Below are 14,138 nucleotides of genomic sequence, written 5' to 3' on the forward strand. Positions count from 1 at the left end.
TTATCATATTTGAGATTAAGCAACACCTTGTTTTATAATCAAATCTGAGAAGCAATAAAACACTGCTGTCTGAAATGTACTCTTAGTAATAAAAGCTATAGTGCTGGGACAGTGATTTCATAATATTAGGGCCAATAACAAGACAAAAACTGTTTTCAAAGAAGAAGATGAGGAATGCTAATTTAGTGAGGTCAATGATTTTATTTTTTTTATCTATAAAATGTTATTATTCTCCTTTGGGAGGCTCAGTGGTGAAATCAGCAGGGCCAGATTGCCTTAGCACAGGGGTGCCCAATACGTCGATCGCGGAAGGTTTTGAGTCGATCTCGGCAGATGACAATCTGAACGCCACCAGGCCGCTGAGACCAGCACTTCCTCTTCTGACGGGCTTATCAAAAATATTCACTTCATTAAAAAGAATAATAATTATTTAAAAAATATCAACGAGACGTGTTAAAATTAATAATCTCAGTAATTATTGTTTGAACAAGGTGTTGCGCAATTCAGTGCGTTTCGGTTCCATCAACAAAAAAAAAAAAAAAAAAAAAAAGGCGACTCAAAGATCGACTGACGAGCAGAGCAGGAGTTTAAATTAGCTGCTCAACCACCGCTGTGTTCATGAGAGGCTTATTAATAGTCGAGGAATAAATATCAAGCCTGGAAACGTGATATTGCAACGAACTGAATGTTGTGTTTTTAACATAATCTCTGCTCGGCTTGCGGGGCGCAGGCGGTTGCCACGGCAACAGGTGTGCTTAAACGACAAAGAGACAGAAAGTAAAAAGGTAGGAGTGGTTTCTGTTCGGGTTGTTTTACCTTTGTTTATCTTTGCTGTGGCTCATCACACCCGCTGTAGTTTCTGAACATTCAATAAACGACAAACTTGGACGAATTACCTCGTTCGTATGTGAGCATACGTCACAACAAACATCAAATAGGACAAATATATTTCATTAAGTTTTAACTAACTCTACAGCGACAATTATGTGAAATTAAATTAATTATATCCCGACTTCAGAAGATTTGCCTTTACCTTTTCTGGGCTCTTTGGTTAGTTTCTCATACTGAGGTCATCAAACCAAATTTCAGATCTACCCTGACTGACTGACACCTGCTGGCCTCAGGTTTGTAACCAGCTTCTGACTGAGAAACCAGTAAGCTGCTCCCATTGTCAGAATCTCACTGAGGAAGAAACTGCGTTAGGTTTTCTGTCACTTTTATTATTTCTGTTATAGCTGATGCATATTCGCATATAAAATAAGTCAATAGAGTTTAATTTGCAATTTTTATGTCTTTGTGTCATGAGGTAGATCTCAGGCGGCTGGTGAGAGAAAAAGTAGATCTTGCTCTCAAAAAGTTTGGGCACCCCTGCCTTAGCAGAAGCGTTAAGGCTGTCCAGTACTCAGTTCTGTCACCACTTCTGCAATGGCAGGAAGTCATGTTGCTGGTAACCTGAAACCATATCTGTGAATTAACTTTTTATTCAAGGTGATGAGTGCAGAACAGAAAGTAAGGTCTATCACGTCGTAGGTGTCACGATTTTAGGAATGTTCCGAACCCACATGCAGCAAAACACTCAGGAAGACTGGAGATTAAGGGCTTTATTTACAAGAGTAATAATGTGGTATGAATGGGGAATCCGTAAACGGCAGGCAGGCCAGAAGCGTCGGGGCTGGGCTCTGAAAGGACAGATCCGGAGAGGTGAGTATACAAGGCTGGCAGAGCTTGGGGAATAACATGCTGGGCTTACGGGGTCCAAAGAACGTCTGCCCGGGGAAGCAGAGGGAGACGGAAGCCGACTTGGTGATGTTCGCTGTCTCAGGACTCCTCGGTCGAGGAGATCCAGATTCCTGCTAGCGAGCTAGACTGGTCCCGGACATGATCCGATTTCCGGGCTCGGTCAAACCACAAGGGTCAAAACTCTGGCGTGCAAGTGTTGGTAGGAGGCTCCTCTTATACTCCTGGATCTGCAGGTGTGTGCTGACACACTCGCAAGGTGGAGCGTCAGGAGAGAGCTGAGGGAGCCCCCTGGTGGCGAGCTGGTGGCAGAAGATGACAACAGTAGGAGGCTTTGAGGTTAACGTGTCTCATTGAACCCACTGAAACTACTATGCAAGTTAAACGTTCATAAGGACCAGCTTCGACTTCCATCGACAAAGAGTTCAGAAGAAATAATTCCTTTTCATGGTGCACCACAAAAAACTATAAACTTATTCTTTATACTTGTATAAAGAATTGGGATGTCTGTTGTGGAATCCACTAAACTTTTAGACGTATGTTTTATTTTGTTTTGGCATTTTTTAAAATCAGGATAAAATGTTCACTTTGAATGCTCCATTATTGTTTCTTGCTCAGACAAATGGTTGCTCTGACTCATGGCCTATTTTGGTCATACAGATCAAGAGTTTCTTATTTCCATTATGCTTGAAGCTATCTAATTTGGGTATTATGAATTATGTGTCAAAAAATAAGGACGACAAATGTTTCTTGATTATTGATTTGTGTGATCAAATCAGGACATAACACAAAACACCACATCAACACGACACTGTCGACCATGACTTATTATTCAAGTGACTGGAGATCTGCGTCGGACTCTCTGGCACAGTGCTTGACTGGTTTACGTCTTACCTAAAGGACTGGGATTCTTCTTGCCAATAGGTAACATAAGACAGAAGTCATACGTGGGGTACCCCAAGGTTTCATCTTGGGGTCCTTCTCATTTAATATCTACATGGGGGTGACACACCACTCTTTAATACAATGTCACCAGGTGTCTATGAACCCAAATCAGGCACTAAGCAGATGCACAGAACAAATCAATGCAGGTGCCATAGCTTTTCTCATCTGAATAGAAACAAAATGAAGTAATTCCAGTGTTTTTGGTCTGATCACTTATTTTCAAGGTTCCAGTGAGGATTTGAGTTTTCTGTGTGTTTATTTTTTCTTCTGTCTCAGTTGAGTTTCCATGTTGTCTTGTCAACCCCTTGATTGACCCCAGTTGTGTCTCGTTACCCGGATTACCCTCTGTGTATTCAATCCCACCTGTGTCTCTTGTTCCTCATCGGGTCCTCGTCTATCAAGTCGTCAAATGTCATTGTCTCTAGCAGTATTTTCCAGCTGCTACCACTTCTGTGCTCCTCACCTTCTGCTCACCTGTGCTGCCTGGATTTAGTGCATTATTTATGATTAAACCATCATTTTCTCTACTACCTGGGTCTGCTGCGTCTACCTCACCACTCTACAACCGCACTTCATGGCACTTCCAGTTTGAAAATGGCAATCGGGCCTGAAATCTGGTGTGTAATGATGGACTCGGACCTGAACCTTCAGAGACGCATAAAGACAATTACAAAGTCGACTTTCTATAATCTGAAGAACATTTTCAGGATAAAAAGACTAACGCCCCAGCCACATCTAGGGCAACTCATCCATGTATTTACCTTTAGTCAAATTGATTACTGCAACAGTGTCTTCAGTGGTCTTCCAGCTGATCCAGAACGCTGCTGTTTGTGTCTTCACTAAAACTAGGAAGACACAAACAGAGCACATCCCTCCAGTCCTAAAGTCTTTACACTGGCTCCTTGTAGCTCAGCTGTACAAGTAAACTTCCCTTTCTTTTCTAGATATTGTCACATAATGCTGATGACCCCAATCAATGCATTTACATGATGTATTTCTGGCTTTATGGTGAAATGTATGGAGGTTAAGTGGATATTTTTCCCCCCTCATTTTCACTTGCTTTTCCTTCAATTTACCTGGATATACTTTAGATCTGATAATCATAGAGGTTGTGATCAGCACTACTGTCACCTGATAACAAAAACTTTTCTTCATCGTGGCCTCAGCTCTCTACACATTTACTCTGCATGATTTTCCTCATGTAGTTTCCTCTGTTTCCTCCTGGAAGTAAACAGGCTGGGTGAATTGGTAGTTTTGACAGATTAGTATTTGTTTCAGCACATATCCATCACCTCGACCACACATGGTGACGGGTCCAGGAGGTCCAGGGAACCCAGTACAAAAAACATGAAGAAATCTTTACTTGGCAGGTAAATTTACACAAACAGAGGAGGTCTTCTAGTTCTTTCTCCCATCCTTCTCCAAATTATTAGTGTTTCTCTGACTCGAATGTGTCTACCTAATGAGCTGTTACCTGGGATTCCAGGAAATCCAGGAACTTCTGCATAAATGATGTCAACCAAAAACGGTACAATGACAGAAAACTAACAAGAACTCACTGTGAAAATGTGATCATCCAGAATGTGCTGCTGGTTTGCCATGGAATGATATTTTGTCAGACCACAGGAATTCTCTGCTTATCTTTTGTATGTTGTTTATCATTCTTGACTAAGTATCTTTTCCACTGGGCTGGATCTCATGTTTGTGAATCTTCATTCACATCAGAAGGTTTTTGAACAGCAAAGCAGCAGCACGTTCTGGACGATCACATTCTGACAGTGAGTTTTTTGATTCATTTTTTATCATTGTACAGTTTGTTTTTTTTAAATTAGCCTTTCATGTTAAAAACTACAATCCTTGTACTTTGTTAATTTTCAAAAAAGATAACAGGAGATTCACAATCTCATTTACTGGTGACTTCAACATTTTTCAGCATTTTTAATGTTCGCCTTGGAAAGACGTAACACAATGACTGTAAATCTCTGTTTTAACAGGATTAAATGTTTAAATGTGTGTCTGAACTGATAAAAGACAGAAAAGACAGCATCTTTTTTGTTGAGAAAACTAAGTATCAAATTTAACTCATTTTTTACAGAATCCAACACTAAACTGAGAATATGAGGCTTTGTTTTCTCTTCTGTGTTTTCTGTCTGATGGTTCCCATGAGCCTCAGTCAGCTGCCGGGTCCCCCTGGTCAGAAAGGTGACAGCGGACTTCCTGGACTTCCTGGACCACCTGGAGCACCTGGAGCACCTGGATTTCCTGGAGCACCGGGAGCACCAGGTATCAGCTCACAAAGCAAATAGAAAGTTTTTCTGAAGAGCTAAAATTAGAATAAAACAATCTGTAGAAAGAGAAGAGCAATGAAAAATACTGTAGCCAAATTCTCCATTTTTTTCATGACCAGTGAAGATTGCTTCATCTCTTTTTGGATTCAGGAATTAAGGGAGAAAAAGGAGATTATGGAAATTCTGGACTTCCTGGACAACCAGGTATCTGTTCATAAAGCAATGAAGAGTTTTTCCTGAAGAGCTAAAAGCAAAACAAAAAAATATGTAGAGAATGAGAAGAGCAATGAAAAGTACTGTGGAAAACATCCTAGTTTTTTATGACCAATGAAAATTTCTTCATCTCTATTTGGATTCAGGGAATCGTGGAAAAGATGGACTACGTGGAAGACCTGGACCCGTCGCCGTGTGTGGACAAGGTGATGGTTGTTTCCTGAAACTGACTTGAATAAATAAAGTTATGGTAACATTACATTCACTTCAACACAACAGCAGAACAGTTAGACGTTTCTCATGTTTTAACAAACCAAGTCACCAATTTAAAATCAAAGACAAACAATTTTTACTATTATCCAATGCAAATTATTAGACGAGTAACATATTACTGTAAAGGAGAGAAAACTAGTGGAAAATATTTCTGAGCTGCAGCCAAACCAACTTTGGTAACCAAACTTGTTCTGTTTTATCCAGAAATCTTTGGTTCTTTCAGACGGGATATTGAGGAACAGATGAAGATCACTGCTAAGCTGGACCTTGGTGGGTTTTCTATTTAATTCTGATCAGCCAAGAATTAGATCAGCAAAAGCTGTTTTAGAGTTACTGAGGATCTAATGTTTTCTCAATGTCTGATTTAGAGTTTTACACATTTTCTTTCCATGTATGACAAACATCTAAATATCATTATGCAGCAAAGTTAATAGAGGACTAAAAGCAGTGACTTGGAGGACAGCCACACGATTATTTCAAGTGCTCAACAAAATTAAAATCTTTTTCCCCAAATTTTCTGCATGATTTTCCAGCTATAACCTTTGACTTTGTGAGGAAGGTGGGTCAGAAATACTTTGTGTCCAACAAGGAGAGAGGATCTTTCCAGAAGGCTGCAGATTTCTGCGACCAACGAGGCTTGGAGCTGGCTCTGCCCCAGAGTGAGGAGGAGAACCACATGCTGCTTCAGCTGATGGGTCAACATGAGAAAAGAGCCTGGATCAACATCAACATGAGAAAAGCAGAAGGGAACTTCCAGTCCGACATAAAAAATCGACCTCTGACCTTTACTAAATGGGGAGAAAGACAGCCGGATCAGAGCATTCAGGACAGCGGCTGCAGCATGGCAGCTGAAGACGGCACCTGGAGAGTGACACCAGACTGTTCTCTGGACGCTGACATCATCTGTCAGCTGTAGAAAGATCATCCACCAGGCAGCTGCCTGAGTAATCTAGATATCATATAGTCATTAACTATGCTGATGATGCATTTATTTTATTTCATGATTCATAAGGCATCAAGAGGTAACATTTGTTTACACTTGTTTTCTATTTAGGCTCATTATATGTCGAGTACATGATGTGACTTGTATTATTTGTTGTGGGAAACTTTTATTAAGCCTGGGCAGCAAAGGCCTGTTGTAATCACAAAATTTCTTATTGTTTTTCTGACATTATATGCTGCCTTTTGGAGGCTTTAACATATTAAAATACTCACCAAACTTCACCTGAAATAGTGTCCCAAGTAAAATTTTCAGGTTCCAATGGAATATCAAGTGGGCGTGGCCAAACTGCTCTGCAGCGCCCCCTAATCTAAGACAGGACAAACCATAGGTCACAAAAATCTGAAATTCTGTGCGTAGGTAGATCCCTCCCCCAAAGTCAAGAAAAAAAGTCTCTTGGAGGTACCACCTAAAATGTACAGGTAGGCGGCCATTTTGGTTCAAAGGGCAAATTTTGGTCATTTTCACGTCTACACACCTCGAACTTTAACAAACTCCTCCTTGGGGATTTTGAGTTATTGGCTTTATTTTTGGTCAGTATGTAGTTATGGGATGGGGGAGTAAAAGTTATCAAAATCGTTTAGAGCATGTTTAGGGGGCGTGGCCAGACAGTGAAGTTGGCGTACTGGCCAAACCAAACAAAACACTCTAACTTTCACTCACAATTGTCAGTGAGTGAAAGTTATAGTTATATAACCAAAGATGGCATCATTCATACCCAAACTAGTTATGAATGATCCGGGTTGGTGCCTGACGATCCTATGCCGTCATGTTCTGACGTCATCATGACATTTTCTGATCTATATTCTCTCCATAGCCATTAGCATCTGTCGATGAGCTTTTTAAAAGTCACCCTCTGATCTAGGCCACCTTCTATCAATCTATTTTACTTTTTACTTCATTTATTGCTTTTGATGTAAAGCTGGCTTGGATTGTGATGAAACTTCTGACTGTCACCTCCAAGTTTCTGATTAAATTCTGTTGTCAGAAAGCAACATATTTTAGTGCTCTGTGAAGAACATATTTTCTTCTACTTTTGAAGCAATATAAGGTTCCTGTTTCTTAATGCTTTCAACCTTAATGATTTCAACCTGTGAGAACATTTCAAGCAACAATAACAGGATGTGACTCACTCCTGCTTTACTTTCCAAGTTTCAGAAACCGATGTGACCAAATCTGCTTTTCAGAAAAAGACCCTCCTTCAGGCTCTCATTGGTCACTGCAGCTTTAAACACTCATATTTATTCACTAGTTGTTTACAGAATGTGATTTTTTTCTCACTCAAGGCTGTTGTTAGTCATGGGATGAGCTGGTTTCAGTGGCATGTTAATTACATACATACAAACAGTGGGTGTGATGGAAGAATAACATTTTCCACAAGATTTGACATAAGCAGACTTTAACTGTTTTATTTTGGCACCAGAGCAAATCGTCCTCATACAATATGAAAGTTGGTTAATTGTTATTCTCAGATCCGTAGCTTTAACTTCTTGCAGACACAGCAATGACCACCACAACGTAAATAAAGAGCGTTAAAGAAGTCAGGACCACGGCCACGATGTTGAAAATGCGAGCGGAGGAGGCGTGACGTTGGGCTCCATTCTGATCTCCAAGCGCCTTCCGGTCTCTGGCCTGAAAGAAGCAAAAATATATATATTATTTTAAAACTAGTTCATTTGCAGAACACTGGGTTATTCTCCATATGAACTATTGTGGGTCAAACGACAAAGTTTCATCAGGCTTACTGCCTGAAGAAACATCGGGACTTTTATCTTTGATTTGTTGTACCACAACTTGACTTCTCATTTTTGACACACACTCTTTCAAAGTAGAAAATAGGAAGTTTAAATGGTTTTTTAAACCCTTTGCAGTTTCATGATCCTGCAGTTTGGGGATATTAATCTGGTTTTGGAACTGGGTTTGACATAAATGATATTGAAGTATTTTTTTTTTTTAGTTTTGTGAAACAAAGGTATCACCAGTTATTTATCTTTAAACTTGAATAATCCACCCCACGTTACTCTAATTGCTACTCTCTAGGTTTCAGGTGTCTACGACTTGTGTTTCACCCTAATAATCATCAGCTCATGAGTTGTGTGTTCCTTTCCTTTTCCCCCTTTTTCTTTTAAAGCAGGGGTCACCAACTCCAGTCCTCGAGGGCTACCATCCTGCAACTTTTAGATTCACCTCTGCTCCAAAATGTCTGAATTCCCACACCAGCATTCATTCCTCTCTGCAATAGGCTGGAAATGAGCAGTTTATTTGATCCAGGTGTGTTTGAGCAGAGACTCATCTAAAAGTTACAGGATGGTAGCCCTCGAGGACTGGAGTTGGTGACCCCTGTTTTAAAGTAACAAACAGAACCTGGCTATATTAAGGAAATTATTTTATAAACTCACCCTGACAGAATAGATGAGAGCCCCCAATCCAAGACAGCAAAAATTTGCATAGACGAAGCTGCACAGCGACCAGACCAGATAATCTTTTGTGGGCTCAATGGGGATGTTCACTACGGTGTGCTGAACTCCTCCAGGCTCCCCAGGCTGTCCAGGGTACGCCTCGTTGGCGTAAACAGGATACATGGCTCTCTGCTCTGTTGCAGATGGTAGGTGGATCTGAAGAGTTTCTTGAAGTACTGTCACATTACTTGGAGTAGACGTACTTTTTATGGAGGTTGTGTGGAAATTGTTACCTCTGAACAAAAGAAGAAGTGCAAAACACAGTGAGTACGATTGCCAAAACGTTTTGTGAAAGCACCATTATGATCCTTTATTCAACTCAAACAAGGTTTCGCAAATCACAAGGCAGGCTGTAAAATGTTAAAATATTCTGCTTTTAATGTGAAATAATCTAGTCCATGTTTGAGGAGGTTAATTATTGATGTCCTTAAATGTGAGCAAATTAAACATGCTGGAAAATGAGGCAGAGTCGTCCTTTATCCACATCTGAAATTTGGATCTGCAATCTCAAGCCAACTTCAGCTCTGTATTACACTACATGTTTATGTTTGACATCATGTTAGATCAATCAGATCAATCAATCAAATTTTATTTGTATATTACATTTCAGCAACAAGTTCTTTACGTCATAAAAACACAAGGAATCAACAATCGAAACCTTACATTTAGTCAAGTGCCATTATTAATTTCTTAGTCAATTATGCTTCAAAGGAAACTTCAAACAGGTGTGTTTTTAGTCTAGATTTAAAGGTACTCAGTGTTTCAGCAGTTTTGTAGTTTTCTGGAAGTTTGTTCCAGATTTGTGGAGCGTAGAAGATTACAGAAAACTCTGTCAAAAGAGCAAGTTATTGCATGTAACGTGAAACAAATTTTGTTTCACGTTACATTAGATCACCACCCGGTGATCTAAAGTTACTTATGAGTCACTTACAGACAGGGGCGCAGCATAGGGGGGGAAAAGTGATGACAATTCTGGGGGCCCTGACCAACAGGGGGCCCTCCACAATTTATTGTTTTATTTATTGTTGATAGAAATAATAAAAAATAAAAAAAATTGGGGCCCTGTCAATTACAAAATTAATCACATTGTATTTTCGAAGATTGTTTTTAAGCAGTAAAAATTTTATGTTCCCACACCCAGACCAAAAAACACGTCCATATTTGCGCTGAACCACCCCCCTCCGCCCTGCATGAAATGGTTCGTTCCTGCTTGGAGCGCTTCACCGTGAAGATGTTCAGCTGCAGACAATGGAAGACACAAACTACTGTGGCAGTTACTATGCTGCTAAGAAAAGTAATAAAGTCAAGTTTTTAAAAAAATTAAAAATAGAGAGAGGGAGAGAGAGAAAAAGGCAAGCGTGTCAATTTATAGCTCAGTTTTTCTCTAAGAGGTAGGTAGACTGTGTGAGATTACCAACCATTTAGCATAATTAGCTTAGCTACAGACTACTGATTACCTCCATTTCACTAGCATTTAATGAATCAAGGAAAAAAACTTACGAAGATATTCATATATTTAACTTGTCCCTTGTACCTTTTGCCACTTAACAACAGATGAGTCAGCAGCAGCTCTAATCCATGTCCCTCCTGACCTGTTCTCTCCTGAGTGAAATTAAAGCTGCAGTATGTCACTTCTATAAAAAAATAAATAAATCCACATACGTGTTAAAACTGTCATTATGTTGTGACATTATGGTATGAGAGGTAATCTGTGAAAAATCTATTTCCTCTGCCTTCTCCCAGTGCTCTCTAAAAACTACTAGAGAGCACTGGGAGGAGAGGCAGGAGAGTTTTAGTGCTGTCAATCACAATCTTATGTGGCTCATCCTTCCTCCCCCTTGCTCTGTGCTATTCTGTAGATAGCACAACCTGTTGCAAATGCTCAGTCTAGTTAGCATAGCTACCAGATAAATGATTTTCCTGTAATGATAAGTTGTTTCTCCACCATTAGCACGTTTAGCAGTGAATGAATGAGGTTGATTGACAGCACTAAGACCCTCCTATTGGTTCTGATTGGTTGTTTTGGTCAAAACGATGCAGTACTTTAGCTAGCCATAGTAGTTCAGGGAGGAGATTGATTGTTTTCACAGATTATCTGTCTCATAACAAACTGCTACGACATGGTGACAGCTTTAAGAAATATGGAGAAAACATATTTTTTATTAAAGTTATGTACTGCAGCTTCAATAAAATACATAGCATTTTTTTTAGAAGTCTGGATTGGTTTATGTGTATTTTGCATGTTGCCTATGACTGTTGCTCATGGGCAGACATTTCAGTAATCTAAAACTAATAGAAACAAATTAAGCAACCTGCATACTGTATGCAGACTGAATTTTACTCTTGCATGTAAAATTCATGAGCAGTAAACATTGTACTTGTTATCAGTACTGGACCAATGAAAGCAAGGCAGTTGCAAGCCTTTGAAATTGTGACACTTTTGATGGGCCTGTATGACAGACAACTTTTGGGGCTTGCTATGTGTCTCTGCTCATTTCCAAGCCCAAATAAGCAATTTCACGTTCAAAAACAAGTCCAAAACCGCAACCCGTGACTCATTAAATTTGCAAGCCCAATGCTGCTTATAATAATCGGGCTTGGCGACAGAAACTCAAAATAGTTCTTTTGTCCAGCAACAAAATGCGCATCTCCCTCCTCCCTCCAGAAATTGTTTACGTTTCTGTCGCTGCTGATAACTGTCGCATAGAAACCGCGGTCACTCTGGGAAATAAAATTAAATTACCGTATTTTCCGCACTATAAGGCGCACCTAAAAACCTTAAATTTCCTCAAAAGCCAACAGTGCGCCTTATAATCCAGTATGCCTTATATATGGACCAATATTGAGCCACAATAGGTCTAGCAACTACGGCAAGCAGCCACCGACTTCATTTTCTCCCGTAGAAGAAGAAGCGCGCGGTGCATGCTGGAATAGTTGTCAGAACGCTGGTTTGTTATTAAAGTTTGACTGACCTATCTACCTACTGACTGTCTAGAATCAGGTCGTCTGCAGGTCATTTAGCACCACGTTCTCCGCCAACATGCTGGCGAACGGAGAAGGGTGACCATTGTCCGCCCCAGCCCAGTCACAGAAGGCTCTCCTCGCCGACCGGAGTCGGACTGTTTTGTTGACGTTCTGTTTAGTGCAGCTCCATCTAGTGGATGCATAACATAACTCCAGCCCCTACTATAGCGTCTGTTCTATGCGCCTTATAATGCGGTGCGCCTTATATATGAAAAAAGTTTTAAAATAGGCCATTCATTGAAGGTGCGCCTTATAATCCGGTGCGCCTTATAGCGCAGAAAATACGGTACAAAAGAAAATAGTAACGTACAGTGATTTGTAACTTTAATCTGATTACTGGATTTGAAATAGCTACGCGTTAGATTACTTGTTACTGAAAAAGTGGTCTGACACGTTACTGACATCACTGGTCAGGACTATAACTTGACATCGAGTCAAGTCATGTTTTTGGCCAATTTTGAGAATATTTGCAGTAAAATCAGAAAACGTGGGGATCTGATGATTTTATGGATCTGTGACAAACAGGAGGGACTTACTGATGTAATTTGGAGAGTAGAGGGCCACATGAAAAGCTGCGGCAGGCCAGATTTGGCCCCCGGGCATCGAGTTTGACATATGTGCTCTAAAGCAATAGTGTCCAGACTTTTTGTCATGGTCGCCAAAAATGTTGAAAGTAGTCAGTTTGTTACAGAATTTAAATGTTTTCTATTATTAGTTTTACTCAACTTGCAATGCCAACCTCATTATTTTCACTTTACCTGCTCAACAATAACCAAGGGAAAAAAAAGAAAACAACCCACATACAATCTTCTTAGTTTTTCTACTTTATCTCTGTCAGGGTTTTTTGTGTTTTTTGTTTGTTTGTTTTTTAGTGCTGTGTAGTGTCAGTGACACAAACAGGATGTGACTCACGCTTCCTTTGTTTTCCAAGTTTGAGATTTGGCTAATGAAGTTGCAGTTGCAAAGGTTGCGGTAAATAAAACATGTGGTAAACAGGACATGACACTCTGATGTAATTCAGTTATTCCACATTACAGAGAAATTACCGCAAAAGTGACGCAAAACACTTAAAGAGAAGAATAGAAATAAATGATGCAGTATGTATGTCTGTTTCCCGTCATTTGCAATTTATTCATTTGTGAGCACAACATCTTTGCAGAAGATGTGATGTTTTATCCCTATTGTCAATTGCAGCTTTGTTTTCAAAAAGTTTGCGTTTTAAGCTTCAACTTTATATTATTTAAAATCCATTTCCTTTCCGTTTCACAGTAGTTGCTGGCAGCCGGTGTAGATCATACCTCAACAGTTTGATTATTCCTTTTCTATATTTATTTAAGGCACTGTTACGGCTTCAGTGGGTCTCTGCCCTTTTTTCCTTTTAGGATTCTGCAGACAGGTCTCTGCAGGTGATGCATGTTGCCCTGATTGGTGTTCTGCAGCTTTAAAACTGCCAGGCATGCAGCAGTCGAAAGGCTTTTTCCTTCTCTCTCCTCAGAACCCCATGTGGTTTGGTTTGTATCTTTTGGTTGAGATTTGTTAGGTTTGTTTAGCATTTGTTTATTTCTGGTCACTTATAGGTTCTGCTTTAATCTATTTTGGTTTCTCATTTCAGGTATTCTTTTTTTCAGGGTTGTTTCTTTAATATAATTTAATAAATTCTATTTTCATTAAGTTACTAAATCCTTGTGTGGTCTCCTTTTAATGTTACCCCATCAAATGAGCCTGGTGGACGTAACAGGCACGAAGGATGACATTTAATAGTACTTACCATATTTTCTTGCCATTTGTTTTTCAACTGAATAAAAACAAGAAACAAATGGAAACCGGTACTGTTGGCATTAAGAAATAGATTTAGAAATATCCTCCTAGAGTTTCACAGTAGGAAAATTCCAGTGTGCAGACAACAAATTAGAGGTAAGCAGACACAGATCATATTTAAACTAATGTAGAATATATATATATAACGTACCTTACTGATTTTTAAAAGCAAGATTTGACTGCCCTAGATACAAATTCCTGTTCATTTTATTTATGTATTTTACTACAAATTTACACAAGGCCAAAATTATAAATAAAGAGCTAAATGATACATATACACACTCACTAACTTAGGTTTCAAAATGAAAATGTTTATCTTACACATAGTTGAATGCTAGCAGGAGCAGCAGATTCAGTCTAGTCATGTTCTAAAAAAAAAGA

At 39.5% G+C, this 14,138-nt stretch overlaps 2 protein-coding genes across 2 annotated transcripts; one reads left to right on the forward strand and one right to left on the reverse strand.

Moving 5' to 3' along the window:
* Positions 1–4,375: 4,375 nt before the first annotated feature.
* On the forward strand, positions 4,376–7,451 carry LOC106912721 (mannose-binding protein C-like). Its single transcript, XM_014979517.2, has 6 exons — positions 4,376–4,460; positions 4,778–4,965; positions 5,121–5,174; positions 5,330–5,389; positions 5,661–5,726; positions 5,990–7,451. Exons 2-6 carry the CDS (start codon positions 4,800–4,802, stop codon positions 6,370–6,372), a joined length of 729 nt encoding a protein of 242 aa, XP_014835003.2. The 5' UTR covers positions 4,376–4,460; positions 4,778–4,799; the 3' UTR covers positions 6,373–7,451.
* Positions 7,452–7,838: 387 nt separating this feature from the next.
* Positions 7,839–9,128, reverse strand: LOC106934019 (interferon-induced transmembrane protein 1-like). Its single transcript, XM_015013657.2, has 2 exons — positions 8,856–9,128; positions 7,839–8,088 (listed from the first exon to the last, which is right to left on the reverse strand). Exons 1-2 carry the CDS (start codon positions 9,036–9,038, stop codon positions 7,939–7,941), a joined length of 333 nt encoding a protein of 110 aa, XP_014869143.2. The 5' UTR covers positions 9,039–9,128; the 3' UTR covers positions 7,839–7,938.
* Between the last annotated feature and the right edge of the window lie 5,010 nt (positions 9,129–14,138).

Source organism: Poecilia mexicana, unplaced genomic scaffold, assembly GCF_051168715.1.
Source record: "Poecilia mexicana isolate PSO_F unplaced genomic scaffold, ASM5116871v1 scaffold_6, whole genome shotgun sequence".
NCBI classification, from domain to species: Eukaryota; Metazoa; Chordata; class Actinopteri; order Cyprinodontiformes; family Poeciliidae; genus Poecilia; species Poecilia mexicana.